This window comes from Patagioenas fasciata, chromosome 14, assembly GCF_037038585.1.
Source record: "Patagioenas fasciata isolate bPatFas1 chromosome 14, bPatFas1.hap1, whole genome shotgun sequence".
Taxonomy (NCBI): domain Eukaryota; kingdom Metazoa; phylum Chordata; class Aves; order Columbiformes; family Columbidae; genus Patagioenas; species Patagioenas fasciata.
This window is the reverse complement of record NC_092533.1, coordinates 6,737,276-6,750,311: the sequence shown is the minus strand read 5'-3', so window position 1 is coordinate 6,750,311 and position 13,036 is coordinate 6,737,276. Positions and strand designations below refer to the sequence as shown.

Sequence of the window (13,036 nt, the reverse complement as noted above, 5' to 3'; positions counted from 1 at the left end):
TTAAAGTGAGGGCCTTAGAGCCACGTGAGTGTCAGTGCTGGCTGTCTGCCTCCATCGCTCCATTCATCTGCCTGGGCATTACCCATCCGATATCCCCAAACAAGCCCGTTTACAGTGAGGTGATGGGCTGTGATCAGCAGAAGCACCTCAGCTTACCTTGGATCAGACTCTTCCTGGGGCTGGGGTGCTTGTGTTACAACTTGAATGCGTGCATGAGTTTGGTGAAACGTGTGTGATCGCCCTCATTTGGATGGGACAAAACAGAGGAACATTGCAAGCTTGTTTATTGTTGGTGTTTCAAATCGGTATTTTTTTATTACAGAGACTCATCAGATTGCTCACACTGTGGCAGGAATTTAATAAGATAAGGCACAGGGAACATTCAGAGGTAAAAAAGAGTTCTCAGCCTGTGAGACTTAACTGTCCCTTTGCACCCGTCAGGGCCCTCTCTATAAAGCAAAATCCAAATACCTTCTCCCTTCCCTCCCACCCATCCCTTAAACCCAAAAATCCACAACAGGAGAAAAAATATTTCAGCCTTTCCCTTGAGCGTGTGGCAAGCACGCGTCTTTCTGAGCAGAAATGTCCCTTCCAAGCATGATACAGCTTCCTTGGGAGAGCAGGGCTGGAATTTAAGCACAACCAAGGCAGGGGTGGGAAGTGCTCAGGGGCACCGTGATTTGGGGAGAGCCAAGAGCTTTATCTCAGCTACAGCAGAATCATAACTGCAAGGTCAGGAACAGGCGGCCTCACCCAATCTCCCTTTACAGCACAGGGAACACAACAGCAGTACAATCATTGAGTAACGGTAAAGCACGTAGCACTTTCAAACCTTTATTTTTTGAGGGGATTTTACAGGATGGGATGCGTTTCTTTTTATTTGTTTAAATTTTTGTGCGCTTTCCTGTTTGTTCATTTGATAAGCCCTTTTGTGTGTGTGTGTGCCCAATGGTTGTTAAATTCAAGCCCTGGGAATCCAGAAAAAAAAAAAAAAAAGGAAAGCGAAATCCTGCCACTCTGTCTTTCTCACCCCTCTCTGTCCCTGCTACCATGAGCTGGGTGACCACAATGTCACCCACAGCTGCTCTGCTCGAAAAGCCCCATCCTGCTACATCCTCCGGCTCTGCCTTCCCTCGCTGGTGTCTGTAACCAGGGGCGGTGAATCAGCTGAAAGGTCTTTGCATCTATGCTGATGTGTCTGAGAACGTGCTGTTAGTAAGAAGTTAAGTCGATCTAAGAGCAGATACTGGGACTGAGAGGATATGTAGGACAGGAACAGGGTCGATCAATGGTAAAGACACATCAGAGAGAGAAAGGGCTGGTAAGAGCATGTGGAAACAGCTGGGTGATTAATCTAGTGGTAATAGATGAGGCTATGAAGGAGGACTGTTATTTGTCTTAGCACCGTTACTACATATGTTTAAATCTATATTAGCACCTTGTTCCCAGGGGAAAACAAAACAAAAGCGGTTTAAAGACCAGAGGAAGTGGGAAGGTTAAAACAAGACAAAGTTGGCAGCGGAGAAGGAAGCCGGGGGTTTAGATCACAAGATCCTTGTCTATGTCCTCTGTGGAAGGAAAAGAGAGGTGAGGTTAGGAGGCAGGTGCTGCCATGGCCCCATGCTGCCATCCCCCCTCTCCTGCTTCCCCTCCCCAGGACCAGCGGTAATGCATTGCTACATCCAAAATGGAAGCTTTGGGGGTGCTTTTCAGTGTCCCCTCCACCCTTATTCCTTCGCTACTTGGTACTTACGCTCCTTAATGCCGAAGCAGCTGGCCCACTCCTCCAGGGCAATGTACTTGTCATTGTCCAGGTCACAAGCCTCGAAGAAGCGGGTGGTGCAGTGCTCCATGGGGATGAGTGGGGCACGGAGCGGGGCCAGCTCGGTGTGGGACAGGTACCTGCCAAGGTGACACACGGTCAGTGTGTTGCCTGCCAGCAACAGCCACCTTCCCACGGGAGGGGAGGTGCTCTGCTGGGTGCGGGGAACAGTGCAGGGCAAGATGCTGCACCAGCTCTCTTGTCTGGTTTGACTGCTGTCCCAGTGCCCTCCCAGTATCTGCCACTGATTTTCACAAAGGTCAAGGACTAGTCACAAAATAGCCAGCAGCTGGGAGTGGGGGGGTCCATGGCTCCATGTGACTGCTCTTGTGCCCATCTCCAGCTCACAGATAAGCCAGCAGCTGCTATTTCAGCTGTTGAAGTTATCCTGGGGCCTTTGGACTAAGATATTTTAGGGAACTATTCTACAACAGTAAATGTGAGAAGACAGGAACTCCACACCCAAGGGAGATGGGAGCAGCTGGGGCTGGGAGAGGCTCCTCTTCCTGCAGAACTGTTTGCAGAAAGTAAAACTTTCTCTACCCCAGCCTGGTTTACCCCAGCCCCTGCCAGATGTGTGCAGGGGTTGTCCCTCCACCAGGCTTTGTCTGTGCGTCCGCCACCAGCCACCCACTTATGTCACATCCCCAGCCTGCCTTGACATCATCTGCCACCAAACCACCCTGGTCCTCAGGCAGGAAGGGGTCCTGGTGGAGGCCCCCTGTCCTGCTCTGCTGATACTCACCCATCGATGGGGTGCTGGTCCAGCTGCCCGAACTGCCAGTGCACGGGGAAGATGTACATGTTGTAGTTCTTCTCAAAGTCGCGGGCCAGCAGCTCCACAGTGTGGTCACCAGCCTCCAGGCGCTTCTCGTTCTCGTGGATCTTCTTCACCTGTCATAGGAGAGGCCAGGAAATTACCATTTCCTTGTCAGCAAGGAAATGGGGTGCAAGGGGGAACCCTGGGAGGTGCTTTACATGGGGTGCCCACAGGTCATTTGGGATGTACCCCCGATGTGTGCTGGGCTCTGTTGGTGGGGTGAGCTTCCAGGCTCCCTCCCCAGCCCCTCACCTTCAGCTTCTGCTTCTCGGTCAGCAGGTTGTTGTCCTCATCACGCTCATACAGGGTGATGAGCACGTTCTTGAGCCAGTCCCGCATGCGCAGGGGGAACTCAGTCAGCTCTGTGTCCAGGCAGGCAGGGATGACTGGAAACCGTACATGGTGGTCAGTGCAGCATCTAGACGTGCAGCTCCAGACCCTGGACACACAGCTCCACTGCCCTCCCACCTCACCCATGAGCCTGCCTAGACCTTTGCTCTCTGTCAGCCCATGGGCAAGGGGGCAGTGCTCAGGTTATGGGTCCACTTATCTAAGGGAATGACTCCACTTACATTTGCAAGGCCCAATGTAGTCCAGGTGCAGCTTGTGTCCCTTCTTGGTTCCCTCCAAAGTGCACTTGGTGGCAAAGAAGTGGCAGGAGGAGTCGTAGGTCTTGTTGTCAGTGCCACAGACCTGTACAGGATGGGAAGATGCTGCGTAAGAGGCGGTGAAGCCCAGCCCTGCTGGGAAGTCAGCAGGGAGAGCCTCTGAATGAGATGTTTAACTAGTTTTTTGGGGTGGACAACAGCTCCTTGGTTGCAGCCAGCTGGGGACCTGCCACCCTGACTCTGCCTCCTCCGCCATCTCTGGCCATGTCCTATGTGGGTTCCTTCCCCGCCTCAAGCAGCCTCTGCCCTCACCTTCTCGAAGACGCCGGCGGTGGCTGGGCAGCTGGACGGGTCCTGGCACACACACATGGGTGAGTTGTTGTCGTCCACCTCGCACACCTTGCCATGCTTGCAGTGGTGGTTCTGGCAGGGGTCTGGGAGAACGCAGGGAGCAAAGTCAGAGCCTGCCCCATCCTCATCTCCCGTCAGCTGCCCCTGGGCATCTCAGTACAGGTGAAATCTCTGGAGATTTCATCAGGGACAGCCCCAAGCATCTCTCCCTGCACTGTAAAGATGTGAGGGGTTTCCAGAAGACTGCGTTAGCCCTGCTAATCCTGACTTCCTTTCTGTAGCCACAAAGCACAATGGCTTTTCTGTTATAAAAAGGGGTTGCAGAGAATCCAGTGCTGGAAGGAGACCACGCACCTCTTTCTTTTTCTTTTAGGTGTGCATCTAGGTTGGCATTGTCCTTGTGCTACAGCCTTTCCCAAAGAAGTTCCTCACTGTTTGGGCTGGCTAAAGCCCCTCCACCCAGGGAAGGGATGATGGCTCTGCCTGCTGGAGGGCAGAGGAAGAGCGACTTACTCTCTGCGACGATCTCCTCTACATCCTCTGCGGGTTCCTCAAACTCTCCCACCTCCACCTGGACAGGGTTAGCGCCCACGGGCTCCTGCAAAAGAGGTCAGTGTGTCTGGCACGGGTGCAAAAAGAGCTGGGCCCCATTCCTGGGGACAGAGCAGCCCCCACATTGTCCCTGCTCTGCGATGCTTTGGACATGCTCTTCACAGGGCAGTGGGTGGTGCACAGGATGGGTGGCAAGGAGGAGCAGAGTCACCTACCTCTGTGGTGGGGTCTTCGATGACCTCTGTCTCATCGGGCAAAGCCTCCTGCTGCAGGGGAAAAGGACCATGAGCTGGGGTCCATGGGGAGGATGGTTCCAAGGGGGGTGACCCACTGGGGTAGGTGGCAGGGCCACCCACAGGCTTCCAATTCCCCCACAGCCTCCCCATACCAGGGGGTTTATTAGTTATAAAATAAAATCCCCATCAGATACGTTGGATGGACAACCTTGATAGCAGAGAGGCTTCATTTTCTCCCATACTTACTGGAGCTGCCAGGGCTTTGCCTGCCAGGCAGAGAAGGAAAAAAATCCAGGCCCTCATCTTTCAGCAAGCCCTGAATAAAGGAGAGGAAAAGGAGGGATGAGGAAGGAGGCCGGCCATGCCACTCGGCTCTGGGCTGAGCTCACGCTGGCAGTCAGACACTTAGAAAAGAGCATTTTCTTTATTTCCTGTCTCGTCTGTTCAATATTACAGCCCCACATGCTGGCTTTTCTAGCCAAAACCTTAAGTTGAATCATATTTCCAAGACAAATTCTTTTGATTTTGCAAAATGGTATGGTGGGGGTTTAGGTTTCTGTTGCTGTCCTGGATGCCTTTAGAAAAATTGCAGGCAAAATGGAAGCTCCCCTTTCCTTCACAGGAGTTTTTTTTTTATTAAAAAAAACATTTTTCACGTAAAAAGTCCTTGATATGAGCCCCAGCTACAAGCAATGGCACACTACATTTTATTTGTTAATCAGAGGAAAGATGAAAGCAGAGGAAGGAGAGAACAGAGAAACAGTGAGAGAGCCACTTGAGAATTAAATCCTGTAGAAAACCCTTCTCACATAGACACCTCTAGGGGTATCAGGGACCAGTCGCCCATCCTCAGAACCCCCAAATGTTGGGTTGTCTACTATAGCTTTTCCTTTTTCTGCTCAGACCTGAGGGTGTCCAAACTGGGTTTGAGGGATTCAGGACACCTCGGGCTTGTGTCCTGCAGGGATGTCAGCTCCAGGAGGATGAGCCTTTTGCCCCCTCCCGATTTGAGTTGTTGTAGGGACTCCATAGGATTCACAGGTTGGGCAGCCCAGCTCACACCAGCCGCGATGCGAGCCAGGAGACCGCAGCTGGTGAAATCACCCTGTCCTTGTCTCCCCCGCCCTGGTTCCTGTTTGGCAGGATTGAGCCCCTCTGTGTGAGGGCAGAGGGAAGCTCAGCTGGCTGATTAATATGCCGGTGGCATCCCACTCCTGACAGTGAGGGCTGCCCGCTCCCTTCCGCCCGCCGGGAGAGCGCAACACCCCCTGTTTGTCCTCTGCCAGCAAGGGGACTTGTCCCCCTGCCAAGGCTTCCGCTGCCTCCCTTCCACTCACCCCCTCCGCTCCACCTGCATGGCTGGGACATTGCAGCCCACCAGCTCCCTGGCACTGGGATGGCTTCACTGGTACAGAAAGTGTTGGACAAGTTGTCTTCTCCCCTCGCAAGCATGGCTGGATATCTAATTTGCCAATGCGTCTTTGCTCCCCGTGCATGGCAGCTCTCCAGGTATAAAACCATGCAACGCTGTGCTGCAGCACACCAGCCAGGCTGGGCTCTGCTTCCTAATTTAGCAAGGTTTGGCCACAAAGAGACTGAAGTCCTTCTTCCAGTGTCAGCACCGTACCCAGCCCCAGCAGGATGCCTGTACAAAATGGGTGTCAGGGCATGGAGAGCAGCCCCCCAGGGATGTTGGAGGGCTGGGAGCAGGGTGTGGTGGGGATGGCTGCTGTGGTGGGATGGAGAACCTGTGGGGAGAGGGGCTGCGGGTGGGGTGGATGAGCCCATTTGCTCTGATGAGGCTGAGGCTGAATAGCTCCCTCCTCTCATGCTCGGTACACACCATCCCTTCCCCTTGCCTTTATTTGCTCTGGAAGCTGCTGAGAGCTCTCCTGGCATTTGCCAGGAGAGATCACTGGTTCTTCACTTCTGGAGGGATGGTTTGTGGGGGGGAAGTGGAAAAGTACTGGTGAATCTGGCCATGTCCTCCCTTGCTGCTATCCCCTGGCTTGTAAAGGCTCCTTCTGGGCTTCTCCCAAGGGGCTTGTTTGCTTTGGAAGATGCTCTGAGGTTCAGTGATGCTTGGTGGGCAGAAACACGGCAGTGCCCAGCCCGGAGGAGAGGGCAGTGCATGTACACGTGGAATATGGCATTAGGAAGAACCCAACCCCAGACCAAGGCCCTCTCAGATAATTTCCTCAAGTCCAAAAGAACCTGAATTTCAAAGTCTGGGCATGCATTGAGCTGGGGTCAGAGAATTACATGCTTGCTAGGAGCCAGCAGACAGTCAGAGCTGCCAGTGTTGTGTTTGGAGGAAGAAGAAGCATGAAAAAGTCTGAGCAAACAAGCTCTGCAGAGCTGTCCTGTGCCGGAGATGGGAAAGCAAGTTTATTTGAAAAAAAACATCCTCCTGGAGGCACAGCCTGTGCACAGAGGACATTGCAGCATCTGTGAGGCCCTGGCTGTTTTGGAAAGGCATGGCCTTTCCCGAATGCCTGGTGACCAAAAATCCTTACATAACGGCTCAGGAGCCCTGTGCACAGGGTTGCTCCGGAGGGAGAATCTGGCCCATGGTGCAGATCTCCCTCCTTATGGACCTACCATGGTCCTGCTGTCCAAAAGGATGCTCTTTGGAGCTGGCAGATGTGCTATCCCATGAACTCATCATCCATCCCCCAGCTGGAGGGGTTCAGGGGGATCCCTGCGAGGTGCTCTGCACCGGGAACACCTGGTATTGCTCTGCAAGAGCCCCACAGAGAGCAGAGGGCAGAGCAATGGATTATTCTGGACAGAGGGAAACAGGACTGGGACAGGGGTTTTAGTAAGCAGGGACTTAAACCCTTCTTCGTCCTAAAGGAACGAACAGAAGCCAGCACTTTGCAAGAAATGCTGGAAACCAGCACATCATGGGCATAGAGAGGGCTGCTGAATATAAAAATAAGACAAATCTCCACGGTCACCACCCCTGGCCCAGGCCTGCCCTCCTGACTGCTGAGATGGAGGAGAGCACCCATGTCTTTCTAATGCTTGATGCCACTTGTGTCCCAAGTGGAGACTTCAGCTCCCAGTCGCTGTCTAAACACAGTCTTGTGGCTCCCACAAATGCCTCTGGATGGTTTGCCTTTCTGGCATGGCCCAGGCTGCTCCTTGGCACCATCTGCTCGTTGCATTTTGCAGCTATGTCCCTAACAAGAGAGCCAGGGGGTGCAGACAGCTCTGCGACTGACCCCCAGCATCTCCAAAAATTCAAAGCACTCTACTCTGACAAGCTCTTATCGCCCTCCCCCAGTCCTGTAGCACCACAATAAGTTTTTCCTGCTGAGTAAAACACCCCGCAGTGATGGACAGAGGATGGTCTGTGCCACTGGGGTCTGTTTGGTTCCTCTTGTCTCTCCTCCCCAGCCTGGGGCCTTTGCAGGCCGGGGGAGGACAAGGACCAGGTGGGTGCAGCCTCCAGAGGAGGCTCCGCAGACGCGTGGAGTGTGGCCCATGTGGCGCTGACCTTGACCAGGGTTGCATAAGCGCTTGGGGATGCCACGTTAGCGTGGGGAGGAGTCTCTGGCCACTTTGACAGCTCCTCCCTGAGGCCACTGGGATAACCCTGGCTGTGAGAGGTCCTGCTGCCACTTCCCATCGCCAGCAGCCAAGAGCAGAAGTGGGTAATCCTTGGGCAAAAACCCTCCCATGTCTCAGATCCCCACCTGCACCCCAGCCCAACCATGCAGGAGGCAGCAGCCTGAGCAGCAGCGCCTGCTGCACCCCACCCTCTGCTGCTCATTGCTCTTCCAAGGCTCTACAGGGTCTCACATGGCCCCGGCACCTCAGACTGAGTATAAAAGCAGGACTGGCCCAGAAAAACCTTCTGCATACAAACCTCACCATGGGCCATAGTTTTCAAGCTGCACATGGGTGACCAAATGTGGCCACCACAGAGACCCAACGCAAGGCCCTCACGGGCTGACCCTGACCTGGCTGTGCAAGCAAGACCCCCTGAGCGCTACTCAGACGGCCACTCCTGGGCAAAATTCAGTTTGAAGTCAGAGTTGTTTGTGTGAGTCCTTGCAAAGCTCCCTGCCAAACAGGTCCCTGCATGTCCGGGCTGTGCTGCCGGGGGTGCCGGCTCACCGGGACGTGCTGCAGCTGCTCTGGGTCCCGGGAGAGTGGGATAGAGGGCTGGGGAGAAGCCAGCTTGGCTCCTGCCACCCTCACCGTCCCCTCACACGCCATGTGCAGGCTCAGAAAGCCAAGATGGGCTTAGAGAGAAGTGAAATTCCCTTTAGCTCATGCACACACTTACACACTCCCAGGAAAACACAGGAAAAATATCTATCTAGCACATTGGTCCATGCAGAATCCCTAAAGACACATCTACACCACAATACTGTATTAACCCATTCCCATTGCAGGGAGTTAAGCAGCTTTGATTGCGCCTGTAAATGCTCCAGATCTTACAGGGGTTATCGATGTAAGAGCAAGAGCCTGTATGCCGTTATAGGTATGTGTGGCTTGAAGCTGTCATAGCTTGTCTAGGTTACAAATCGTATCCAAGCTGGGCAACAGTTAAATGAATACCAAGAAAAATGCATGGGCGAGACCTGGGCACCAAGCAGTGGTTCACAGATGAGCCCTTGGCAGATCTCAGTCACAAGTGCAGGCGATACAGCATTTTGTTGACCTATCCGAGCTTTTTCTTTTGTTTGGGCTGAATGTGGGGCAGTGCCAAAAGCAGCCCAGATATTTCTGTGCCAGGTGCAAGTGGTCCCTCTGGCTCCCGGGGAATACAGAAAGCTGATATTGCACAGCTCCACAAAGGAGAGAGAGGAGAAACCATCTGCTAAATATTCTGCAAAAATGCAAACCATCTTCAAAGCATTCCCTGCCACAGCCGCTCCAGCGATAACAGCCCCGACATCCCTCCGACCAGGGGACCCAGAAAGGGTTTCCATGGGAGCCGACATTCCTCTAGGCCTGAGTCATGGAAGAGCCTTGTGGAAGGAGGGGCTTGAAAAAACGTTTGAAAGGTTTATTTCTCCTCTTTCCCCCTCCCCACACCGCCCGCATCGCTGCTCCTGCCGATGTGGCAGACAATAGCTTGGCTTTAGCTGCTGCGCAGAATGCGCCAGCCTTTTATTTGCACTTAAAACTCGCCTGATTGACCCTAACAAACAGCTGTGGTTTACTTTTGTCCTTTTGGAGGGTTGCTGAGTTTTTGGGCTGTTTCAAGTTGGTAGTAACCGAGTGCTGGAATCACTGGTGACCTTCCCAGTGCCCCTGATTTCACTCCAACTTGAAACTGTTGCTTTTTGGTCTGGGTGGGAATTCAGCCCCCATCCTGTTAAGTTTCCTCTTCTCGGCTGGATGCAATAGAGTGGAGGTTTCCCAGAGAAGGGACACAAAGAGCAGAGTTAGGCTACCAGCACGTCACCCAGACGGGAAGGACAGCGGCTGCCTTTAAAGGAAACAAGCCCTCGGTTCTTCTGCGTGGACCTAAGATTGTGCCTGACTGAGCCCAAGTCCTTTAAACTTAGAAACAAAAACAAAAGAGCTTTGTTCCTCCTCTTCTGCAACCTCCACCTCTCTAACAACTGATCAGCTGGAGTTAAGCAGACCAAGGCAGCAGGACTTGAAATGATTTCAAAGCCTGCTTGGAACAAAAAGCTGAGTGTCTTTTTTTTTTTTTTCTCTTTTCTTTTTAGGAGAAATAAGAGCAGCTGCACTGAAAAAGTAAAAATGCTGGGATGAAGTCAACAGCTCTTTTGTTCTTCCTCTAGATATTCTGGTGAGTAAAACATCACCTGCCAACGCACCTCAGGCTGGGGCTGGTCTGTAACTAGATCTGATTTGCTCTGCAGGTTGGTTTGATGTGCCCAGATGTCGATCTCATGCATCTAGCTAAGGAAATACCCCACAACTGAAAACCCAGAGGGGAAAAAGGGAGGAGAGAGAAAAATTAAGGCAAATTAAAGCTTTACAGTCAGATGACACTAAAGCGTTAAAGCCGGTAAGCAGTGAAATGCACTAATAGACTCAGTTTAGGAGTGAAGATGCTGCAAAGAGGAGAAAGAGCAGGAGTCAGGAGGGGTCTCTAAATGGATCACTTGGGGTGGGGAGGCAGATGCTGTGGGACCCCAAACAATGCATTATTGAGCACCAGATGCACCCCATGGCTCCTGGGCCAGGGACCCCACAAGTGGGGCTATAGAGACCCCCATGCCAGGAGAAACAGCAAAGCAAAGGCAAATACAAAGCTCTCGGGCCATACCTCGCAGTCCCGGCAGCTGGGCTGAGGAAACTTCAGGAGCTTGGACAGGCTGGAGGAATTTGCAGGTTTTAGAAGGAGGCAGGAGGAAGCCTGGGTGGGCTGGGTTTCCTGCTGCCTCTCCTCCTCGCTATCTTTCCAAATCGGTCTCTTCCTCTCCCTCTCTCCCCAGTGGGCAGTCCCACCCACCCCAGAGACGGGCTGAGGCACAGCCTGGGTCCAAAGGACAGACCAGAGAAATCAAGCAGGGCTGGAGATCAAGGGGTCTCTGGCAGGGACAGGTCAGACCCCAGCGCAACCGTCCCAGCGGAGCCGTTGTCACAGCAGCTGCCTGCGCTGCTGCAGTAAGTTTGCCAGTTCTTTGGCTCTCGAATTACCGGCACTTTGGGAGCAGGGAGGAACAGCATCTCTCTGCTTGGTTTGTGCACCTCCTGGCACCTGGTACATTAAGATGTTAAATGCTGTCATTTCACAGGGGAGTAGTTCAGTCCCTGAGCTGGCGTTTCCCATACTCAGGGGACGCAGAGGAAAGCGGGAGAGTCCTCGCTCCTCCATTCTCTCTCCTAACACTGCAGCCATTTGGGATTGCCTGGTGGGGAGGGAGAGGAAAGAATGATGCAGAGAATATGGGGAGTTATGACACATCTGAAATATGCTCCAAATAGGCAGAGAAGTGCTGGGCTGGGAGATGTGACACTCAGCAGATTGGTCTCTCTGCCGTGGTTATCATCCAGCAGATCTGGACTGACCGAGCAAAGCCCACAGTCAAAATTGCTGGTCAGTTGAATCCGATGGTCTCTTCAGACATCACTCAGTATTTTGACCTCACAGATCATAACTCAGCTGGAGCAGCTGCCCAGCCAGAGGCAGCCAGACAGCAGAGCTGTTTGGAGATGACTTTTCCCATCTGTTTCTCTCAATGCTTAGGGTGAAAACCCAGCTCCTCTCTCCTTGCATCTCACCATGACTGAGAGGATTTAAGGTTCATCTGCTCCCCTGGCAGAACCAAACAGCGTACCTTTATGCACAAGGCAAAACCAGCAGCCAAAAAGAGAGACCATCGAATTACTGGGATTTTGGTATCCCTGAGGAGTACTTTCCTGAGCACTGCAGATAGTCCAGCTATTTGCAGCTCATGATCCACGCAGATAGTCCAGCTATTTGCAGCTCATGATCCACTCGTAGCACCAACCCTCACCCTGGCCAGGGTGATGTGATGTTGCTTTCCAGGGGCTGCTGGAAACAGGGTGGCTGGTGTAGCCAGAGGGACTGAGGAGAAGTCATCTGGGCACCAGCAGCCTGATTGCGGATTCTGGGTGAAGGACACCCACAACCATAACAAAATGCAACATTATGTTTTGTCTTGGCTGCCTGGGGTTTGGGGCCATTGCTCATGATTACACACTATCTTTGTGAGGGGCTGAGGCACCAGTCTGGGTGCTTAATTCTTCCCACTGATGTTGCTGAGGATTTAGATGTCAACATAGGAACTGGCCTGTCCCAACGTGCTGAGCCATGCTGGCTCCTGCTCTGTAGGGCTCCTGTTACTTTGTGGTTTGTGATTCTTTATCAGCTCACTGCTCCTTTATCAGCTCACTCCTCATCTGGCTTTACAGCACTTCTGCTGCACATGAAAGAGACAGATGTAAGACTAAACATCCCTATGACCAACAGAAACAAAAAATAAAACAGGAAGGGAAAGGGGAGGGGAAAGATAGGGAGCCGTGAGAAACCATCAGGGAGATGGTCGATCTCAGGAGGCTGGTGGCAAAGAACAAGAGAAGAAAGTCTTCTTTACCTATTTCTTTACTTGACTACACAGTATTCAAAAGCCACCTCTGAGTGCTGGTATGTGGATGTTGATATCACCCATGGAGACATCCATAAATACCCCACACAACCCTCTCAGGCCCATATGGAGGTCAGCTTTATGATGGTGTCTAAGACCCCACGGGTTCTTCTAATGCAGCAAACCACTTGTGGCAGCTGGAGCATCTTCTCCTCCCACAAGTGTCCATAGCTCTAACATACAGCTCAGTGCCGCTCGCAGGTCCAGGTGGGATCCAGAGGTCACACATCCCCTAAGCCCACATTACATGTGCGTGATTCACGCTCTGAGGAGTTGAATACTGGAGTTGAATGCTCTCTGCGGTGGATTAGTCACGGCTCGCATTGAAATCATACAGCTGCTGGTACTTCTAAGGAAAAAAAAAAGACATCTGGAAAACATTTTAGGGAGGAAAAAAAATGAAGAGAAAAGAAACCACGTCTTTTCTAACTGACAACGTGGCAATTGCTCAGTGCTCTTCACTGTAGCCTGAAGCTAAGCCCTTTTCTAAGGGCTTAGACAAATGACAGTGCAAGAAAGATAATTATAACAGGGACTTC

The 13,036-nt window shown here is 52.4% G+C and overlaps 1 protein-coding gene across 1 annotated transcript; it reads right to left on the bottom strand.

Annotated features, from left to right (window-relative positions):
• Window positions 1-803: 803 nt before the first annotated feature.
• SPARC (secreted protein acidic and cysteine rich) lies at window positions 804-10,806 on the bottom strand. Its single transcript, XM_065849004.2, has 10 exons — window positions 10,652-10,806; window positions 4,636-4,705; window positions 4,369-4,419; window positions 4,115-4,199; window positions 3,563-3,684; window positions 3,215-3,335; window positions 2,895-3,028; window positions 2,568-2,716; window positions 1,754-1,902; window positions 804-1,568 (listed from the first exon to the last, which is right to left on the bottom strand). The coding sequence occupies exons 2-10, from the start codon at window positions 4,690-4,692 to the stop codon at window positions 1,540-1,542; spliced, it is 897 nt and encodes a 298-aa protein (XP_065705076.1). The 5' UTR covers window positions 4,693-4,705; window positions 10,652-10,806; the 3' UTR covers window positions 804-1,539.
• Between the last annotated feature and the right edge of the window lie 2,230 nt (window positions 10,807-13,036).